The sequence below is a fragment of the Miniopterus natalensis genome, chromosome 5 (genome assembly GCF_054644295.1).
Source record: "Miniopterus natalensis isolate mMinNat1 chromosome 5, mMinNat1.hap1, whole genome shotgun sequence".
NCBI classification, from domain to species: Eukaryota; Metazoa; Chordata; class Mammalia; order Chiroptera; family Miniopteridae; genus Miniopterus; species Miniopterus natalensis.
In genome coordinates this window covers 44,444,794-44,466,213 of record NC_142085.1, presented here as the reverse complement: position 1 = coordinate 44,466,213, position 21,420 = coordinate 44,444,794, and the positions used below count along the sequence as shown (strand labels likewise).

Below are 21,420 nucleotides of genomic sequence, written 5' to 3'. Positions count from 1 at the left end.
CAGACGCACGGATTCCCAGCTCCAGGGGCTGGTGCTGTGCCGGCACCTGGCAGGCCTGGCCGAGCTGCTCCCTGAGATCCGACGTCAGGAGTACATGCAGAACTGCGAGCAGCTGCTGCGTGGGGACAGCCAGGCCTTCCAGCATGTGCGCCAGACTCTTGGGGACATGGCTGGGCAGGAGGTGCTGCCTGAAGAGCTGCTATGCCTCTTGCTCACCTCCCTGCGCCATTTGTTCGGTGAAGGGGAGGGTAAGCGGGACCTACCCGAGCCAGCCCGACGCGGGAGCCTCTGGGTGAGCCTTGGCCTGCTCCAGATTCAGACGTGGCTTCCCCAGGCACGCTTCGACCCCGCAGTGAAGAGGGAATACAAGCTCAGATATGCCAAGGAAGAGGTATGGAGGCGAGAGTTGGGAGCATGGGCTCCATCCCTGACTGGCTGGGTATGCTTAGTATATTAACCCTTTTAATCCCTTTTGGGTGCAGAGCACCAAAGGGGTGGTTTTTCATGAATTGCCCTGTGACTTCCTAGGAATGTGTTCTAAAGATTGCGTTTTCCTCTATGGGAGTTCCTCTGAGTGGGCTCGGGCACTGGGAGGGGGCCCTTCCTAATGTTCTGATGTATCTGCCAAGAGGCTGCAGTGGGCAGAGGGCACGACAGTAGAACACCTTCCAGAGAAGCACTGGTAGCCCTCACTATCCAGACTCCCTGTTCCTGAACTAAGTCTTGGATGTTTGGAATTGGATAAGTTCTTCAGAGTATAATAATCCTCGGGTTTTGAACTTTGGGTGTTCAGTGTCTAAAAGTCAGGGATCAAGTAGAATCAGATCATGTGGGTACCCTTGCTATTTGAACCAAACCCAGGAACTGCCTACTACATAAAGATAGTGAAATACTAGTTCTGTACTTTGAAGAAGGAAAAATATATTAATTGGGGTGAAGGCTAAACTGCTATGGTAGAGTCTGAGTTCAGTGTTGTAAATAAGATAGTTTCTTTCACCTGACCACTCTGAGGTGGGTGTTCCAGGTTAACGGAGCAGAGCTCCCTGCCCTCAGGTCATTCAGGAACCCAGGTTCTTTCTATGCAGTTGCTCTACCCTCTCCTAGGGCATTGTCCTCTTGGGCATGTTCCTAGCTGGGCACGGCAGACCAGCTTCTCTCTTTTTGTTAGTTATACCAGCTGCAGTGTGAGTGGAAGACCCAAAACCTCTTGTCCCAGCTACAGACTGGAAGAGACCTGGAAGATGAAATCATTATCAGTTACTCTCATCCTCACATCAGGTAACACAGCAGAGTGATTATTTGTGTTGGAGATTATAGTCTCTCCTTTTTAAAAAAGACATTTTAAGGTTGACTTTTGTAACATAATTACAGTGTTTGCAGAGGTAATGTACACATCTCTGAACTACATTAGCAATTAGATCTCAAAGCCATGGTTATAGTCAGGAAAATATATGCCCTGTGAAGGGGGGAGGGGGAGATTCACATGGGGCCAAGAGGGTTGAAACCAGAATTCTCAACATGGAAGAAGTTGAGTGTGATGATGTATGCTGTATGGGTCTGTGTCTTAGGAAATACTGTATAGTGCAGTGGGTTCTGAGTTCCAGTTCTACCTCGGCCCTTTGACTTTAGACTTTGAGTATACCACTTAATGCCTTTAAGCCTCAGTGTCCATATCTGTAAAAGAAGGATAATAGTACCTGCTTCAGTGAGTTGTGATGAGACTTTGCGATATGCATCTAAATTGCTTAATATCATGTGTGGCACGTGGTAACTGCTCTCTGTATATTATCCATTTTCGTTATAATTGTTACTATCATCATCTTATTATTCCTTAGTAGCTGAAATGTCTCCATTCTGTTTTCCTGAGGGCTCAATCTAGATTTCTTGTTCTTTTTGCGTTGATTTGCCTTTAGGTTACTTCACCAAAGAATTGATCAGCTGGAGAATTTAATATGCAGCCTGTTGAAGAAGCAGGCCTTCAGACCCCAGCTGCCTGCGTACGAAACCCTGGTGCAGGAGATCCACCACTATGTCACCAGTGTCGCCAAGGCTCCTGCTGTTCAGGATCTGCTCACACGGCTCCTGCAGGCCCTCCGCATGGATGGGCCTCGGTCTGCTCAGGTGGCCCAGAACCTTCTGAAGGAGGAGGCCTCCTGGCAGCAATCGCACCACCAGTTCAGGAAGCGGCTGTCTGAGGAGTATGCCCTGTATCCAGACTCCGTCACCCCACTACAGGCGTCCATCTTGCAGATGCAGCATGGCATGAGGCTGGTGGCTTCCGAGGTCCATGCCTCACTCCACAGCGGCGTGGTCTGTGCAGACAGACTGGATGCCCTGGCCGCATCCCTGTTGGCTTTCCCATCAGTGAACCCCACCTTCCCCACTTACTATGCTCATGCCGATGCCTTATGTTCAGTAAAGTCAGAAGAGGTTCTGCGAGGCCTTGGGAAGTTGATCCTCAAACGCTCAGGAGGAAAGGAGCTGGAAGGCAAGTGCCAGAGACCCTGCCCCACCCGAGAACAGCTACTGATGAATGCCCTTCTTTACCTGCGCTCCCATGTGCTGTGCAAGGGAGAGCTGGACCAGAAGGCCTTGCAGCTCTTCAGACACGTGTGCCAGGTAAGCCTGTCCCTGGGGGGCCTGCCCCAACCCCTCCTGAAGGGAGCTGGGAGCACAACTAGGGTGCCTGCAGGACATTAGTGGTACCCAGCGTACATAGAGACAGTGTAGTTACTGAGGGGGATCTACTATCTGTTTCTTTTTTTCGTATTTAACTGTGGGGTTTGGAGACCTTTGTTCCTAAGTTATTAAGAGATTTAAAAAAATTAGTGGTATTAGCCCTTTATCTGTGTTACATAGTGCAAATAGTTTGTTGGTTGTCTTTTGACTTTATGGTAGTTTTTGCCATATAGTTTTTTATTAATATGAAGAAAATAAACTTTTTTTTCTCTTAACAGAAGCAACTTGTTCTCATTTTAGACTATTAAAAGAATAAATATTAGCAGAAATTATTAGAATTTACCAAATTCTGTTAACATGTTGGTGTATCCCATTTTAGGCTTGATTATTTGTATATACGTATCTGTAAATGTGTATCTATGATACTCTAAATTTACTTTAAGTCATTTGTCCCATTGGTTCACAATTCTCTGTTTAGTAGTAGAACCCTTTTAAAAATAACCTTAACATGGTGACCCAACATTTAACTGACGAAGGAGCTGCTCTGGTTGAGAACAGTTCTATCCCCTCCATGGTGCCTGAGATTGGCCCTTAAATCACGAGAGGTCTACAAACCATTAATAAAATCCATTCTGTTTAATAGCTTGCTTTAAAAAACCTAACAGCATTTGATTATTTTTTCCACAATTATGGTATTCTTTATCTGTGTCATATTTAGCAGCTGCCTAGTTTTCTAGTTTTCTGTTGTATGGCTATGATGTAAGTCATTTAAATAATTTCCTATAATTGAAGATTATGTGCACTCTTTCTGCTGTTTTTCAGAAAAAAAATCCAACACCACTACCACAAATGTCTTATAACCAGGTCTTTGGGTATAAATTCTAGAAAGCAGAATTACTGGGACAAAGATTAACTGCTTAGGCTTTCAATACACATTATCTTACTGAATGGTGGATGCTTATTTCCTCAGTCTTCATCAGTACTCTCTGGTTTCTTTAATTTATAGTTTTCACCAATTTAAGCACTTAAAATCTTGAGGTAGTGGGGGATTTAAGAAGTGTCTCATAAGGCATAGTGCAGTCTTGCCTGATTGGTGCCTCTCAACCACCCTGAACCTGTGGGCCAGCTCCTTAAGGTGCCAGCCAAGTGCAGTCTGAATCACATCCCCACACTGTCCATCCCGAGCCTGTCCTTAGTGCAAAGCACAATTAATTCCTGACAGGATGTTCCCGTAGTTTTACTGTAGCAAATTTTTACACCTGTGAAACTGTTAATGCTACAGGAAGGGGGAATTTAGGAAACTTGGGTTGCCGCAGATACAGTGTGGAAACAAAGCTCATTTGCTAACCTGAAAGTTAGTTTTTTGGATGTTGGCATTTGTTTTTTAACCGTGACATTTTTTCATGAGAAATTAAGAGATAGTAAGTCCTGTGCTTTTTCATTGTGACTCAGCAAGGCAAATAAGCTTCCTTCTGAATGTGTGACTTTTCAGGAAATCATCAATGAGTGGGATGAACAGGAACGCATAGCCCAAGAGAAGGCCGAGCAGGAGAGCAGCCTGTACAGGTACAGGAGCAGGAACTCCAGGACAGCCCTGAGCGAGGAGGAGGAGGAGGAGCGGGAGTTCAGAAAGCAGTTCCCACTGCATGAAAAGGTCAGGATTTGTTTTGGAACGAATTCCCTTGATATACCCCCCCCACACACACACACACTCCCTTCCAATCGTTGTAGTCCTTTTATTATATCTTAATACAAATAAATTGCTACCTGATTTTCTTGATTGTTCACAATCCATCTTTTCCCCTTTTTGTCCTATTAGAACTGGATTTTGATTTTTAAGAATTCGATTAACATTATTTACAGGACTTTGCAGATATTTTGGTAGAACCAACACTAGAGGAGAAGGGAGCTTCAGATGAGCAAGAAGAGGCTGAAGCTGCAGACCCCGCCCTCCTCTCCCCAAGCTCCATGCAGACTGTGATGCTAATTCACCAGCAGCTGTGCCTCAGCTTTGCTCGGTCCCTCTGGTACCAACAGACTTTACCAGCACATGAGGCAAAGCACTACCTCAGCCTATTTCTGTCCTGCTATCAGACTGGGGCATCCCTGGTGACACACTTCTACCCCCTGATGGGTATGGCAGTTTACTTTCATTTTATTGTTGGGAAATCAAAATGAAATTGCTACTTTGAAACAGTGAAAACAATGACCTGCCTGTTTTTACTAGATTTTTCTTTTTTTATGAGATTTCCTTAGTTTAAAGGACTTAAGCTGATTCAAAAAATTGATTTAAAATTCTGCAATAAAGATGAATTTTCATTGTTTGAATACTTTGAGGTAAAGGGATTAACAAAATAAGGGTATAGATTTAGTTTAAATGGTCTTGTTCTTCAGCATTATTTCCAGTTTGCCTCTAATAGCTTGAGTGCTTTTCAAGTGAAATCATGTATTCCTGTAATCATGTAGTTTTCTCCATGACCTCATGAGTTACTCCATGCAAGTAGGAAGGAGGCTTGTGGAAAAAAAAAAAAAGGAAAAAAAAAAAAACTAGGAAGGAGGCTTTAACTTTGATTTCTACCTACCAAGAACAGCTATAAAAAAATGGGAACTTGAATCCATCAAACCAAACTTTGTACCCTCTTGATCGCACCTGGGCCATATCCGAGTTCCTTTTTATATCCTAGAAACTCGGCAGATTTTTGTGACTGCTGCAGTAGTAGGGTGACAATCCTGTAGGCCTATGTTGCTTTGGGAGTGGATGGCATTGAAATATCAGCTTAATTAGTTCTAGTAGTTCATTAATTTTGAGCATGTTTCTAATCGATCTTTTTAACTTACTGACAGAGCAAATTACCCACTGACTTTACTATGATGTTAACTTCACAGGAGTTGAGCTGAATGACCAACTCTTAGGCAGCCAGCTTTTGGCCTGCACCCTCTCCCATAACACACTCTTTGGGGAGGCGACCTCAGACCTGATAGTGAAGCCTGATGGGCCCTATGACTTCTACCAGCACCCCAACGTCCCAGAAGCACGGCTTTGTCAACCTGTGCTTCAGGGTTTCTCAGAGGCTGTCATTCGGCTGCTGCAGGATTGGCCAGAACATCCGGCACTTGTGCAGGTAGGGTGAGTGGTGAGGAGGGGTACTGAGGATGGGGCCTTTCACCATCCCAGGGGCAGTCCTCCAGGGAGGCCTCTCTTCAGTACCCTGTGACTTTGGATGATTGATATTAACACGGAGATACACCTCCAACCCCAATTTTTTTTTTCTCCCTGCAGCTGCTGGTTGTAATGGACAGAATTCGTAGTTTCCCACTTTCCAGCCCCATCTCAAAGTTCCTAAATGGTTTAGAGATCCTTCTGGCAAAAGCACAGGTATAGTGATTCCCACTGTCCTCCTCATTTTGGTTTGTAACCAATCGAAAGATTATCTTGTGGTGCCTTTATTTTAGAGGGTCAGACAGTTACAGGCTGTGCTAGAGGATAAACTTTGTTTTTCCTGGTTTTGGGTCAGATGATTGTAAGGGAAGCCTTTATCACTGAGGCATGAAAGGGACCTACCTGCTTCACCTGTTCTCAGGTGGGATGCAGCATCCACAAGCACTGAGGGAACCCAACCAGGACTTTTAGGTGGGCCTTCCGACTGGCTGAATCCCTGCACACACTGTCCTCCTCAGACTTCTCACAGCCTCTGAAGTAGCTGGTGCTTCCCTGATTATCAGATTAGGGCCCTGAACTTTGGAGGGGTTACCTGACTAACAACAGGAATTCAAGCCCAGGTCTCCACATCCTGTGCTTTTTGCCTGCCTCTAAACTTGGCTCTGCTGGGGTTCTTTCAGGGGACCAGAAAGAACTGGAATCTGGATACACAAGATGTAAACTCATTACTGCTATTGGTAAATTAGCATACAAGTTGTTGAAGGACCCAGTGGTCTTCACACAAGAAAAGTCCAAGATATTTTTGAGAGAGGAGGTGATTATAAAGGATTGAATAATGGCCATAGTAAATTTTACCTTTGTTTCTTTAGGATTGGGAGGAGAATGCAAGTCGAGCTTTGTCTCTGCGGCAACACCTGGATTTGGTCAGTCAGATGATCATTCGTTGGCGTAAACTGGAACTGAAGTAAGTGATACATTCATCACTCCCCTTCTCCTCCTCATCTTGTGTTGCAGGGACATTCATCTTTGTTTCTTCATTGTTTATGTAGTACAGCTAGAGAACAGTTAGAGAATGTGCTTTTCAGTCATTAATCACAGAGTTAAAAGCTGGGCATCAAAATGACCTTAGTAGAGACCGGATAATAGCATACCATCCTGAGATAGGAAACTGGGAGGCTTCTCTATCTCCATTTAGCTTCTGGTTCTGTGGTTTCAGATATTTCAAATGGATTTCCTTAAATGCATCCTTGGCCTCTCCTCTCATGTTTCAGCTGCTGGTCTGTGAGTTTGGATAATACCATGAAGCGCCACACTGAGAAATCCACCAAGCACTGGTTCTCCATCTATCAGATGCTTGAAAAGCACATGCAGGAACAGACAGAAGAACAGGAAGGTAATACATGTCATTATATTCCCTGCTTGCTTAGAGGGTCCAAGCTAAACTTGGAGTGATGCAAGTGTGGGATTCACCTGCACCCACGTACCCCCCGCCACTGCTTTCACTTAGGAGGCGTCATTTGACCTCATGGTATTCCTCAGGGGTCAGCCAAGAAGGGCCATGTAGTTCTCAAAAACAGAAGTCTGGTGTGTAAGCAACTGTCCTATGTCTAGAGAGTTACAAGGTTTTCTTATTCTCCACATCCATGAGACAAGTCAAAGTGAATGTTGCCTCCTTGGTATGTAGCAGTTAATGTGCTTGAGTTAAAAGTGTTTCATTTCATATTTACTAATAAGCACCTCATCATTCAGTTTCATAATTTGCTGTGAGTGCATTTGACACACACCCTGAGTGCAGCTGTTGTTTCTTAATCAGCTGGGAATTTAGCTGTGATCGTTGCTTCAAAACTTTGCTTGAATTATGATCTCCACTTAACTGCCCTCCCTCAGTGTATCCCATCGTAGATTGTGTGCATGTTATGAACAGGGAGTGATGGTTGCAGGCACATGGATGTTTTCCTCTTTGAATCTCTAAAGATGACAAACAGATGACCCTGATGTTGCTGGTCAGCACGTTACAAGCATTTATTGAAGGATCCTCCCTGGGAGAATTCCATGTACGACTTCAGATGTTACTCGTTTTCCATTGTCATGTCTTGCTGATGCCACAAGTTGAAGGAAAAGGTAAGGAGATACATTTTTTTTTCCTTTATATATGTTTTTCTTTACTTTTATATTGCACTGTTAAAATGAGTTAGATTTTGAATTCTCCACAAGAGACAGGTATCTTGTTGTTTACCAGGTTTTAAATATGACACTTTTAGTCTTCTTTTACTTTAATGTGATTCACATTAGATGTAGAGATAAACGTTCAAAATAAAGTACCGACTGGTTATCAGGGAAGCACTGACTACTGAACTCTGGCAGAGGGTAAACTGCCAGGTACAGATCTCGGGCTCAAACTGGCATGTTGAGGCAGCACATCTTTCTGTCTCGACAGTGGTTATGTCCTGCTAAGTTTCTGCTTGATCTAGGCCATGATTAGGTTCTTTGATGTAGTGAGAACACTGCCACTTATCAAGCACCTGAACACAAAACTCATATTGTCAGTTACTATCCCTGATTGCAGCAACTTGGATAACACTGTCACTGTAAAATCAGTATAGAGTGTATGTGAGTGAGCAGTCAAGGTGAACCTCTTAATATGCTACTTTTTAAAACAGGCTCATTTTCTGCTGACTTTACAGTAAGATTTGGAGAAAGGGTTTGAAATTGAGTTTAGCAGAATGAGTACGCCATCTTTAAGAACAAAAGTGCAACAAAAAAGTTCACTACAAGCTGAAATGAAAAAATAGGGTAGCGTTGACAGCCTGCATCTCCGGGAACTGCTAAATTCAGACAGGCTCCCTAACAAGCCTGTGAAACATACTGTAATCTCATGTCCTAAAGAGTAATGAGGAAGGAACATCTCTGAAATGTGAAGCCCACAGGTGGAGCCAGTAGTACACATAGCAAGTGTGGTGTTTTTGTTTCCTTTTCATTTCTTCCAGATTCACTTTGCAGTGTTCTGTGGAATTTGTACCATTATTACAAGCAATTCTTTGACCGGGTCCAGGCCAAAATTGTGGAACTTCGTTCCCCCCTAGAAAAAGAACTTAAAGTAAGATGAACAGCTATCATGATCACCCTTGGGAGAATAAAATCAGCAAATTCTTTTTATTTAGTTCTGGTTTTTTGTCCATTTAACAATGAGGCAGAGGGCTCTGGGGAATGGAGGAGAGCATTGCAACTGCCAAGTAGGATGGCGAGATTTACATTCTGTGGCATGGGCTGCATTGGTGGCCTGGTGTAGTTTGTGAGGGGTTAGTGGAGTGGCCCATCAAAGGCTCCTCAAGAGGATTGCCCCAGACATCTGTTAGGTCTTGCTTCCCTGGTCTTGTCCAGGCTGATCTTCCCCCTCAGGAGTGCCATCCATGTACTATGAAGTGCCACTGGGTAAGGAGGACCCTCTCCTATTGATACTTTCAGTGGTGGTGAAACCAACCCTCGTATGAGCCAGAGTTCATATCAGGTGACCTCTTGATTATAGCAGCAGTCCTTTTTCATTCCTTTGGGACAGGCACTGGTTCCTTTTTTAGACTTGTTTTACTTGTTCACAGTCCTGTGTTTGGGATGGAGTGGGCTCTTGTCTATTGCAAAGAGATGATCTAGAAAGAAACAGGATGACACCAGGTTTATAAAGCCATTCCTTAAGCTTCATTTATCTTACAGGAATTTGTTAAGATATCCAAGTGGAATGATGTTAGCTTCTGGTCCATTAAACAATCTGTGGAAAAGACACACAGGTAATTCATCTTTTAAACCTGGGGGTGACTAAAGCTCAGAATTTTTGAATGGTAGGCAACAAAGACTACATTGTTATAGTGGCCTGACTTAGTGCTGCTTTCAAAGTATTATAAAACATGAAATTGTTTTGTGTAGCTTTTCAGCACCATCCCCTGCCACCCAAAGCAAAGTCTACCTGCAGGCTGGAGTGGTATATACCTTGAGGCAAAGCAGACTGTGTGCTGTGAAAGGGTTGAATCTTTTGCCACTCACTAGCTCTTTTACCTTGAGTAAAGTGATCCCACCTTCCTGGCTTTAGTTTTTTCTCCTAGAAAATGGAGGTGACAATACCTGTCATACTTTTTCTTTTAAAATATGATTATGAGTATCTAAGGAGCTCATTGTATACAAGTTATGTGTGTACACATTATGATGTTATTTTTACATTTCCTCACTTCCATCCATTTATTTTTTCTCCTCATCTCTGTTACTTCCTGGGGGTAGAACTCTCTTTAAATTCATGAAGAAATTTGAAACTGTCCTGAGTGAACCCTGCCGGTCATCCCTGGTGGAGAGTGACAAGGAGGAACAGCTCGACTTTGTGCCACAGCCAACAGAAGCAGCCACAAGTGAGATGTCCCCCATTCAGAATCTGAACAAGGCTCTGAGGGAGACCCTGTTGTCCCAGCCAGCAGCTGCACAGGTACGAGGTTGAGGAATAGTGTTTGCTTATTCCTAGGCCAGTCAGGTGGGATTTACGCTTCCTGTGTAAAGAGTGTTCTTAGAACTAGGCAAGGAAATGCCTTTAAAATTTTGCTCTTTGGATGTATATAGCATTTGTATGTCTGCCTGACCTTGCTGCAGAATAGGACAAAAAACCTGGATCCTGGTGCTGAAAGTTTAATGCTAGCCTATGGGAAATAAGTTGTGCTTACCTGTGAACATTTCTTTTACCTGTGTCAAATGGTTTGAAACATCAGTGTAGGAATAGGCCATTGAAGCTGCCTTTGGGTGCTTACATTGAAGCTGCTGCACAGGGAATGAATGTATGCAGTATTGTGCTAGTTTATAGTGGTTGCTAATGACCATGGTGTAAATACTTTTATCATGACCAATTTTAAGCACCAGCAGTTAAGCACTGGCTTTCAAAATTCCTAAAGACTTAATAGTCATAGACTTTGACTGAATAGGTCTGTTACAGGATGGGTGTTCCTGCTTTATATCCTTGGGGTAGGGTGATCTAGGATTTGGGGAGGGAGCACGCCTCAAGAGAGTAATCACTTTTGCCTTCTTACTATACTTCCCACTCTGGGTCCATAGAGTTAACAATGGAGTTCCTCAAGCTGTTTTTAATATTTTAATATTACAGAAAGCATAATAGACATTGAGCGTATAGCCATGATATGGCTCTACAGATAAGACGGGTGCCAAATTTATTTTCTTTTAATTGTATTTGTCAGCTCACTGCTTCTGTCATGCTGATCAAAAACTTTGACATGCTGTTGATGACAGTGCAGGAATTTCAGGGATTCTTCAGGGGGAAAAATATGCTCTTATGGATGAAAGCTTTCCCCTTCATCTAATACCTGGGTTCTTGATATTTGAACAGGAAGCGGAGGGCGGGGAGAGATGGTAGAGGAGGTAGGATTTGGCAGATCAGTTTAGCCTTGCTGTGCAACACAGCACCTCAAAGGCAGCATGTATTACTTATTATTCTGCGTTCCAAGATCAGAACTGGAATCTCCTTGGGGCTGGCACAGAAGCGTTGCCGGGGGTGGGGGTGGGGGTGGGGAGTCCTTACTACCCTTATCTCACGGAACAGCAATAGAGTTTTCTAAATAATCCACAGTACATACCTATTTTAATTGTAGTGATGCTACATTTGTTCCTGTGAGACTTCAGAGATGATGAGAAGAGAATTTAATAATTGCTGAGCTAGGTGTGTATGTAGGGGTGCAGCATTTAAATTTAGTGCCCACGCAGGTAAGTGCTGTTACTATTGTTCTTGCAGGAAGACTAACCCGTGTTCTGTGTTCTTCCCCATAGGCCACAATTCCAGAACAATGTCAGGGTGCTCCTTTCCCCTTGGAGGGGGAGCTTCTGTATCGCTTACCGAAACTCACAAAACGAATGATGAAGATGTGCCTGACGCTCATGAAGGAAAGCCGCCTCCCTCACCTGGTGGACAGCCTTGATCAGTTCACCGGTGGGTGTCAGCAGCCAAGGGCAAGGATGGGGTTTGCTCTCTCTCTTTTCCCCAGTGGCCCAGGAGGGCTGAGAATTTTTCACCTATGTCCTTTTTTGACATCGTGAATAGTGTTGAGCAGGTAATTGAATAGACAGGTGAGCTAAAAACCAGCAGAGCCCAGACATAGGAGCCAACTGAAATTATACAAACCTTCATCATAAATTTCATCTTATCCTCTCATCTAAACTAGTGCTGTTATACCATTGTCTGTTTCACCTCCTGTTGGTTGGGGCCATAAGTAGAGGGGCATGGAGATGGAGTTCCCAGAGTCTTGAAGCCGTCCCCGCCTCTCAAAATACTGTCTCCTGGGTTAAAGGAAAAAGAAGATTCATCCACAGTCCTCTTGCTTTCTTCACTTCAAAGCAGTGTAGTAGGACCATCTCCCTGACCACTTTTGCTCAGGGGAGTTGAGAGCCCAATTTGCTCAGTAGTATAATACCAACGGCTATAGGGACATATCCAGCACTTAATAGGCAGTTTGGGCTCTTGGCAGCCCTTCCCTCCTTCCCCCAGTGCATGCAGTGTCAGAGTGGGGCTGGTCCTTTTTTAATTAGGTTATGGTTCAATCTCCAGGGGCTCCTTATTTTGATAACTTGTTAGAGTAATAGCCTAATATTATTGCTCAAGATAACCTTTCTCTCTGAGCCTGGTGATAAGGGTAAATGAATACAGGCCCCATGTGCATCTTCTGGAAGGGGCACCCACTCTGTATGATGCAAAGCATTCTCTCCTAATTCCCCTACGAAGCCAGTGTAATGCATGTGATGCACTGGCTGTCATCTGAAAGACCAGACTGCTTGTATTTATCTGTTAGGGCTGCATTAACAAAGTGCCACCTATTGAATGGCTTAAACAACAAGAACAAAGTGTTTGGCTTCTGAGTCCTCTCTCCTTGGCATTATAGATGGCTGTTTTCTCACTGTGTCTTCACATAGTCTTCCCAGTGTATATCTGTGTCCTAATCTTTTCTAAGGACACCACTCAGATTAGATAAGGGCCCACCCATATGACCTTATTTTACCTTAATTACCTTTTTAAAGGCCCCATCTCCAAAGATAGTCACATTCTGAAGTGCTGGGGGTTAGGACTTCAGCATGAGTTTCAGGGGGATAGTCAGCCCAAACATTGCCCATGGCAGGTACCTGTAATAGGTACCTCAGGATATTCAGGAAGGCAACATGGTGCTGGAGAAAGAATTTGGGCTTTGGAGTTGGTTAAGGCAGGGTTCAAGTCCTGTCATCAAATCCACTCTTTAGCTGAATGACCCTCAGAAAGTGACAGACCTCTCTGAACAGCTACAAATAAGAACTTCTGGAGTTGTGCAGATTGAAGGAATATCTACCAAGTACCCAGTAGTAGTCCAGTATATATCATATTTACAGGAAATGTACCTTAGATGATTTATATTCCTAATATAAATCACTGCACACAGTGTTCAACAGCGGTGTTTGTAAAATTGATTACAAAACCACTAAAAAAAAGAATAAATACTTTTGAGTTGTTTGTTGAGGAATATAAAATTCCATGTATTTTTATTTTTCTGTTGTTATCCAGGATATAAAAATAAATGACTCCTGACCTCATTTCCCAAAATGTCCTTGGTCTTGGATAATTTTAACACATTAATAAGTCCTTGGGATTTCCATATTTCCCCGTTTTCTCCTCAGGTGAAGTAATTTCCTCTGTGAGTGAGCTGCAGAGCTTAAAGGTGGAGCCCTCTGCAGAGAAGGAGAAGCAGCGGTCAGAAGCCAAGCACATTCTCATGCAGAAGCAGCGAGCATTGGCAGACCTCTTTCAGCACCTTGCAAAAACTGGTAAATATAATCTCAGTGAAGTATAATCACCAGCTGTTAGGGAGAAAAACAACATGGGTATTTGGAGGACCTTCCTAGAAACAGTGGAGACAGTGGGAAATAGAAAGTGGCAGGCAAGGTTTTGAAATGCCACTCAAGAGTTCCCGTCACATACATACGAAATCCTGTGATGAACCGTTTGTGATTCCCAAATACTTTCACAGTTTTGTAATGAGGTTTCTCAGAAATCATGTTTATTTTCATCACCATATGTTGTACTGCACCCACTCTTCCAGCATAGCTTAGAGAGCAGTACTTCTCAAACTTTGGTGCATGTACCAGTCACTCAGGGAATCTTGTTAAAATGCAGAAGTAGATTCTGTTTTGGTGGGTGTGGGTCAGGGCCTGAGCATCTGCTTTCTAACAGGCTCCTTGGGTGATGTTTTTCTGAGGACCTGACTTTGAGTAGAAATGACATTGGGGGGCAGGAGGAGGGCATTGGCACATCCATTGTCTCCCAAGCTTCTGTACTTAAACACATGCTATTTTATTTCTTAGGTTTGTCATATCGCAAAGGTCTTGCCTGGGCCCGTTCAAAAAACCCTCAAGAGATGCTTCATCTTCACCCGTTGGATCTCCGGAGTGCATTGTCTATAGTCAGCAGCACTCAGGAGGCTGACTCTAGGTTTGTTTTTTAAATTATAAGTGGAGCCAGTCATTTAAGCCTCCATGTCCTCATTTGCCAAAGTGTGGAGGAATACCTCTCTCCTAGCATTGCTCTAAAGATAGCATTTAGAAAAGTGTCTGGCTCAGGATCTGGTGAGCATTCAGTAAGTGTTAATTTTTTCTCCCTTTTCCTTCTCTTTCCTCCTTGTATTTGTGTCTCTCATTGTTTTGGCCCTTGGATTTTCCTGAGGTCTCCTTACTTCATTTGAATATACAAGTGAAAATGTGAGAGGATAGCCACAGTTTTGGCTGTTTCACATATATAAACTTCTTATAAATTGTAATATATTCTTGAATTTGAGAGCCTATAAACTTTGAGACAGAGCTGCCTCTGTTAACTATCGCAAGGTTGTTGTAAATGATTTGCATGAACTAGGTATGGCATACCTTTGTGTTTAGTTTGCTCGCCTTCCTGGTGCTTTAAATTCAGATTGAACGCAACATTGTAAAAAATACAAATTTTGCGTAAGCGTTCTGGATTATCAGTTTTTTCAGAAAATTTGAACAGTCGGGCTAGCTTTCCCATGTGGTCAAAAGTTGACTACAGCTCCCTCCTTTTGACAGGATACATGCTTTCCAGTTCACTATGGTCCATAACAATCCCTGTTCTCCCATGTGGAGGTCAGCTGTCATTGCCATGTATCACTTTGTGCTTGGCTCTCCTGAATCATGTGTTATTTGCTTGGCTCTTGTAGGCATCAGGATTTATGATCTCTAGCCTCCACTGCCAAAACGGTTATAAAGTTTTCGTTAATTAAGGAAACCATATGGTCATAATTTATTTCCCCACTGTGCTTTCCCTGCAAAGAATATAATACATCTTTTGCATAAAGGATCTGATGAGTGCCTCACAGAAATAAATATTCAGATTCTTCAATCTCTGAATCTTTGGGATCTGAGGGTGGGAGCAGTGATTTAATTAAGTAAATCATGTTTTATTTTTTTTTCAGGCTGATTACAGAACTCTCGTCCTCGTGGGATGGATGCCAGAAGTATTTTTATCGGTCTCTTGCGCGGCATGCCAGACTAAGCGCAGCCCTAGCAGCCCCTGCTAAGGTTAGAATGATAGACCGTCAGAATTGCAGGGGCCCAGGGAGAGCTCCAGCTCTGTTCATCCCAGGGCAGTGTTTTCAGAACTTGTCAAGTAATAACAGCCCATTGCTGGCAGTGGCTGAGGTTTTTGCAGAACATCATTAAATTTACAGTGCAAATCAATGTAATTTTGTGCTTAAGCAGAGAGCATCTTATAAATTCTGTTACATTTGCCAGCAGGGCCAAAGGCATAAGAAAAATTATGAAACATAAGCTTCAAATTCAGAATGCCGCCTTCAGCTTTTTCCCCCTTACCAATTGAGAAAAGACCACTAATATTCAGTTTTGGTGTTAAACCTAGTTTCTGTTCATGGAATATCAAATTATCTGTGGGGGCATAATTTGAGAAGCAGTGCTCAAAAAGGTCAATGTGGCGCCTGCCTCTAGAGTGGAGCACATCCAAAGCTGATCTAATATTCTTCCCTGGAGCTTACCAGCAGCACTTTCAGCACGCTTTCCTTCTCCCCCTGCCAGGAAATGGGTGTGGGCAACATCGAGCGGTGTAAAGGTTTCTCAGCACATTTGATGAAGATGCTTATCCGACAGCGGCGCTCCCTGACCACACTGACTGAGCAGTGGATCCTCCTCAGGTACCAGCAGACTAGCTGGGTTTGTGGCCAGGGTAGAAAGAATTACATGGGTCAGCTCAGAGTTGCTGCATATGCTGCTCTCAGTTATGAAATGGAATTTGAGGCCCTAAAAGACAGGTGGGGTTTCTCCTGGCTTTTGGTGATATGCTTCTGCCCCCTGATTCTGACAACACCTCTTAGGAGAAAGGGGCCTGGAAGATGAGTTCAGAGCTGAGCCAGTCAGTCAGTATTGCCATGACTGTACTACACCTGAGCCTGGAATGAGGGCAGATGTGGTTGACAGTCCTGCGGGCTAAGAGACAGGGCTGTGTTTATGGTATTGGGGCATCCCAGTCTCAGCCCAGATCAGATTTGATTCGCTTCAGTGTGTTAGGCTTTTTGGATCACAAAGTTTCAGTTTGCTCAGCCATATGTGGATGCTCCTCAGTGGAAATAGATATTCAAAAGATGAGGACAGTTGGAAAGTGTATCATCATCTGTTGAGTGTTGAGAAGTAGTATTTCCAGACTAATCACTTCAATTTCAGCTATTTTCTGCTCCACACAAATGGTTGAAGTCACTGTATTTGTGTGGCTGTTGCATGTGAGAGGGCTGTAAGGGAGCAGGTGATAAGCAGTGAGTTTTGATACTTCTGAAAGACTGAGGATGTGTCTGAGTGCTTTGCAAGGCATTTTAATAGACTTCTTACCTATTGGAGGGATCGTCTTTTTTGAATATATGAAAAAGCCCATGCTTGCTTCAGAAATGAATGAACTTACTGTTAAAAACAACACAGTGACACAGTTTAAGGTACCACATGTTTTTCCCATGACTTTTTCTGCACAGGAACCTCCTCAGCTGTGTGCAGGAGATTCACAGCAGGCTGATGGGGCCACTGCTCTACCCTGTGGCCTTCCCCCCTCAGGATGGTGTGCAGCAGTGGACGGAGAGGCTGCAGCACCTGGCCATGCAGAGCCAGATCCTGCTTGAGCAGGTCTCCTGCCTCCTGCAGTGCTGCCCCAGTGCAGGGTCAGCTCCAGGCCAAGGTGATGCCCAGACACAGGGTCAGCCTTCTGCCCTCTACCTTGAAGGACCAGAGCTCACCATGGGACAGTTTTCTAGAGCAGTGCCAGACCTCATCCCATCAGAGCTGAGCTACCCATCCCCAGTACCCGGAAATCAGCTTCCCTCTGGTTGCCGGATGCGGAAACAGGACCAGCTTTGGCAACAGTCAACTTCAAGATTAACAGAGATGCTGAAGACCATTAAAACAGTGAAAGCTGATGTTGACAGAATTAGGCAGCAGTCTTGTGAGACTCTCTTTTATTCTTGGTGAGTGTGCCTATGCCTCTGCTCTTTCTCTGTGTGCTTGGGTACTTGCTCAGAGTTGAGTGATGGGCTAAAATTATGAAAGGGCTTAGGCTTCAGTTCTCCATTTTTCAGTGGACAGGCATAGTGCTGTGTGGCATATGTGTAACTAAATCTTCAGATACAGCGAGTTTTGCCCTACTTCCATTTTAGTGATTGGAGGGAGCACTGGGGGTGGCTGGGTAGCCCTTTCCTTTCAACATTGTGGCATTTCTGTTGTTGCAGGAAAGATTTTGAAGTTTGCTCTTCTGGGCTGACTTGCCTGTCCCAGGTGTCAGCTCACCTGCAAGGCCTAGAGTCCTTGTTCATTCTTCCAGGGATGGAGGTTGAGCAAACAGACCAACAAATGGCATTAGTTGAGAGCCTGAAATATATCAGAGGAGAAATCAGTAAAGCCACAGATGACTTTACGCCCTGGAAGACACATCTACTCACGTCAGGCAGCCAAGGAGGTAAGGACTGTTAAATAAGGGAGTAAAAGCCCAGCATAGGAATGATGTCTTATAGATGAAGTCTAGATTATCCTAAAGACACATATTGTTCATTCTAGACATACCTGTCCAGGGCTCTAAGGCAGAATGGTGTGGTTGTAACCCACAGTTCTTAACTTTTGCTACATTTGTTCCAGTTCCTTGCCTTTGGATTGCCATTGTATCACTTTCTTTGTAGTACACATATAGAGACGCCACAGGCTCCCTCAGCTGTTACAGATAGTTCTCCCTTAGACTGGAAAGCTAAGGTGGTCTTTGAACTAAGGTAGTGTTTATACACACCATCTAAACTGTTATTTTCATGTTTTTGACATTCTTACTGCAAAATTGTTTTAACACAAGACGATAAACTTGCAGGTTTGTTTAGGCAAGGACTGTGTCTCATTCATCTTTGTATCCAACACAGCTTGGCACAGTGACTAACCCATAGTAGGTGCTTACAAGTGGCCACTTGTTAAAGTAACAAGTGAGGCCCAGCTGGGCGTGGCTGAGCGGTGGAGCGTCAGCCTAGGATCCAGGAGATGATGATTCTATTCCCAGTCAGGGCACATGCCCAGGCTGTGGCTCGATCCTCAGTCAGAGGCGTGCAGGAGGCAGCCGATCAATGACTCTCATCATTGATGTTTCTATCTCTCCCTTCCTCTCTCTGAAATCAATAAAGATATATTTTAAAATATATATATAAATTAATTAATTTAATTAAATATATATATATAAATTAATTAATTAAATTAATTAATTAATTAGTTAAAATAAAGTAAAATAACAAGTGAGGGTTGCCAGTGGTTTCCTTAAGCAAACGGGTTTTTTGTTTGCTTGTTTGTATCATGTTACTTAATAGGAAACCAAATGTTGGATGAAGGGTTTGTGGAAGACTTTGCAGAGAAAATGGAAACTGCCATTCGATCCATCTTGTATGCCATCCAGAACTTAGCAGAAAGGAGCAGTAAAAAGACAGATGAGAACACTGACCATCCAAGGCCACAAGAAGAGGATGGTATGTCTGAAATGAGGCAAAAATTAGTGTCATACTTGATTTCATTTTTTAATTTGATGATTTATTTTTGTGACTAAATATTTAAGGACAGGTGTTTGAAATGATTACTGGATGAATGGAGATGAAAACGGTTTATGTTCTGTTATTCATGTCATTCTTTTCTGGGAATGAAAGAGGCAGCAGGCTCTGAGAGACTGCAGTCGGGACATCTAACAAAACTCTTAGAGGAAGAACTGTGGGCCGATGTGAGCACTTTGCATGTGCAGAAAATAATCTCTGCTGTCTCTGAGCTGTTGGAGAGACTGAAATCGTGCGGTGAGGATGGCACAGCAGCAAAGCACACGGTAACCAACTGTTCTTTACACACTTCTTGCTGTCGGAAGTGGGCTGATCAAAGGCAGTGGGTTTTGCCTCTCTTTATGTGGGCAGTCCTAAAGCAGGCTCCTGCAGCAAAATCACTAGGAATTGTATTTCTTTATAGATGTAAACACCATTGACAAACTTTGAAAAGCCTAGGGCTTGCTAGCTGAGGGTTACAGTTGTAAGATCATAGGTACAAAAGTGCTAGCAGTCCAGTATGTCCATTGTCTCGGTATTCTTATATATCCTCACCACATTCTCCTGAGTATTTGTTAATGGTGATGTTGATGCCATCAACTAAGGCTTAATCACCATGCTCTGCAAATAACAGTCTTTTCACAGTAAGGCAGCAGAGGAAGTTGTCGAATCCGTAAGTCCTAACAGGCAACTTTTTTTGGTAGGACACTATGTTATTTTGTATTATTGCCTCCAGTGCCTACTGTGATTCCCAGTGGAATTTGTTTATAAACATTATTTAAAAAACAACTACTTTGTTAAATGAGACTTAAGTGACTGAGAATTTAAAGTGTACTTTTGTGAGGAAGAAATCTCAGTGAACAGGTGTGTGTGTTAAAAATACATAATAAACCTTACCAGTAGTGACATTTAGTACATTGAATTCACAGTGTTGTACAACCATCGTTGCTATCTACTCCCAGAACATTTTCATTACCGTTTTTATCACCCCAAGGGAAACCCGGTACCCTTTAGCAGTGTCAGCAGGCCTTCTGATCTGCTTTCCCCACAGTTTTTCAGCCAGTCCTGCTGCTTGTTGGTGCGCCTGATGCCCATGCTCTCCAGGTACTCGGACCTTGTCCTCTTCTTCCTGACCATGTCTTTGGCAACTCATCGGAGCACTGCAAAGCTGCTCTCCGTGCTTACCCAGGTCTTCACAGAGCTTGCCCAGAAGGTAAGGACTACTTACGTGGAGCAGTGTGGGCAGCTGATACATTCCATATCCATCAGTGTTTGGTTTGACGGGCTTTTATTTTGGACCTTCACAAATAGGAGGTGATTTGCTCTCCCCATGGATTAAGGAGTTGTCTGGCACCCTTTTAATAACCCTGTTTCCACTATAGTCTTGCAACCTACAGAGCCCCCACTGATGAGCTCCCTCGACTCTAGAGGCTGTCTAAGGCTGCTGCTTTTCATACCCTTCTCTCCCTGTCCCCAGTTTGAAGTCATCTTCAGGTAACTTCAAGCTAGACTTCCAGGAGAGGTGAATACTTAAGGCTACTAAGTTTTCACTTAATCATTCATATGTAATTATGAAATGATAATGGGGTCTTAATGTTAGGTAGAGCATTTTTCTTTAATAGGGAAGTCATTCATTTGTTCGTTCATTCATTCATTCATTCATCCATTCATCCATTCATTTATCCAGCCCTTATACCAGCCAAATTTGACGCTGCATGGTAGGCACTGTAATCACAGGGTATCCATTTCTTCAGTTAGTCACTTAACCTCTCTGAGCCTTGGTTTCCTCATTTGTAAAATGAGGTCTGCCTATACTCCTGAGCATTTTTGTGATAACCAAATTGAATTGAATTATATATGTTTGGTTTTGTTTTTATTCCTTTAGTATTCCAAGATTTTCTCCAAATCTAAGTACAGTGCAGATAAGATTCACTTGAGGGAAATAGAAATTTACAAACTGAAGGTGGGGTCTAGGCTTCTTGTAAACAGTCTGGAGTTCTTAGTTCTGAGTATCTGGAGTACTGGAAAGGGTCAGAGAATGGAAGGCAAGCCCATTCCTTGTTTCTAGAGGATAAATATGTGTATTTGTTGAGTAATAAATGAATGCATCTCAGATCTGCCCCCTCTATCTGATGAGCACTGAGCCAGTCTCACATTCCATCACTTCTTGGTGGTCATACTGCATGCAAACGGCAGTAGGACAGTGTGTGGTGAGGGTGCCCTGAGATTTGGGTTAGCTGTGTGTGTCTACTTGTTACCAGTGTTCTGGTCTGACAGGTTCTAGAATGATTTTGGCCTGTCTGACTTGTGTGTGCATTGGGTGGGGGTGGAAGTGGTTCTGATATAAGCTGATATAACAAAGTGATGGGAGCTTAGTGGCTGTCCCAGCTATAGCTACTGTAATGGTGTGTCCTGCACAAGGACATCTGAATCTTTCCTGTGTGCTTATTCTGTCTACATCTAAATATATTTATTTTA

General features: G+C 43.4%; 1 protein-coding gene across 1 annotated transcript in view; it reads left to right on the top strand.

Annotated features, from left to right (window-relative positions):
• MDN1 (midasin AAA ATPase 1) overlaps positions 1 to 21,420 on the top strand; it is a 131,584-nt gene that overhangs the window by 87,911 nt on the left and 22,253 nt on the right. The window contains exons 61-83 of the mRNA XM_016208126.2: positions 4 to 391; positions 1,169 to 1,278; positions 1,914 to 2,619; positions 4,172 to 4,333; positions 4,543 to 4,813; positions 5,566 to 5,801; positions 5,960 to 6,055; positions 6,709 to 6,803; positions 7,111 to 7,232; positions 7,814 to 7,960; positions 8,827 to 8,936; positions 9,548 to 9,621; positions 10,106 to 10,304; positions 11,648 to 11,807; positions 13,517 to 13,663; positions 14,201 to 14,327; positions 15,319 to 15,424; positions 15,935 to 16,050; positions 16,876 to 17,361; positions 17,623 to 17,849; positions 18,730 to 18,885; positions 19,060 to 19,229; positions 19,994 to 20,155. Of these exons, the coding sequence (XP_016063612.2) occupies positions 4 to 391; positions 1,169 to 1,278; positions 1,914 to 2,619; positions 4,172 to 4,333; positions 4,543 to 4,813; positions 5,566 to 5,801; positions 5,960 to 6,055; positions 6,709 to 6,803; positions 7,111 to 7,232; positions 7,814 to 7,960; positions 8,827 to 8,936; positions 9,548 to 9,621; positions 10,106 to 10,304; positions 11,648 to 11,807; positions 13,517 to 13,663; positions 14,201 to 14,327; positions 15,319 to 15,424; positions 15,935 to 16,050; positions 16,876 to 17,361; positions 17,623 to 17,849; positions 18,730 to 18,885; positions 19,060 to 19,229; positions 19,994 to 20,155 (4,573 nt within the window). The remainder of the gene's footprint in view (positions 1 to 3; positions 392 to 1,168; positions 1,279 to 1,913; positions 2,620 to 4,171; positions 4,334 to 4,542; positions 4,814 to 5,565; positions 5,802 to 5,959; positions 6,056 to 6,708; positions 6,804 to 7,110; positions 7,233 to 7,813; positions 7,961 to 8,826; positions 8,937 to 9,547; positions 9,622 to 10,105; positions 10,305 to 11,647; positions 11,808 to 13,516; positions 13,664 to 14,200; positions 14,328 to 15,318; positions 15,425 to 15,934; positions 16,051 to 16,875; positions 17,362 to 17,622; positions 17,850 to 18,729; positions 18,886 to 19,059; positions 19,230 to 19,993; positions 20,156 to 21,420) is intronic.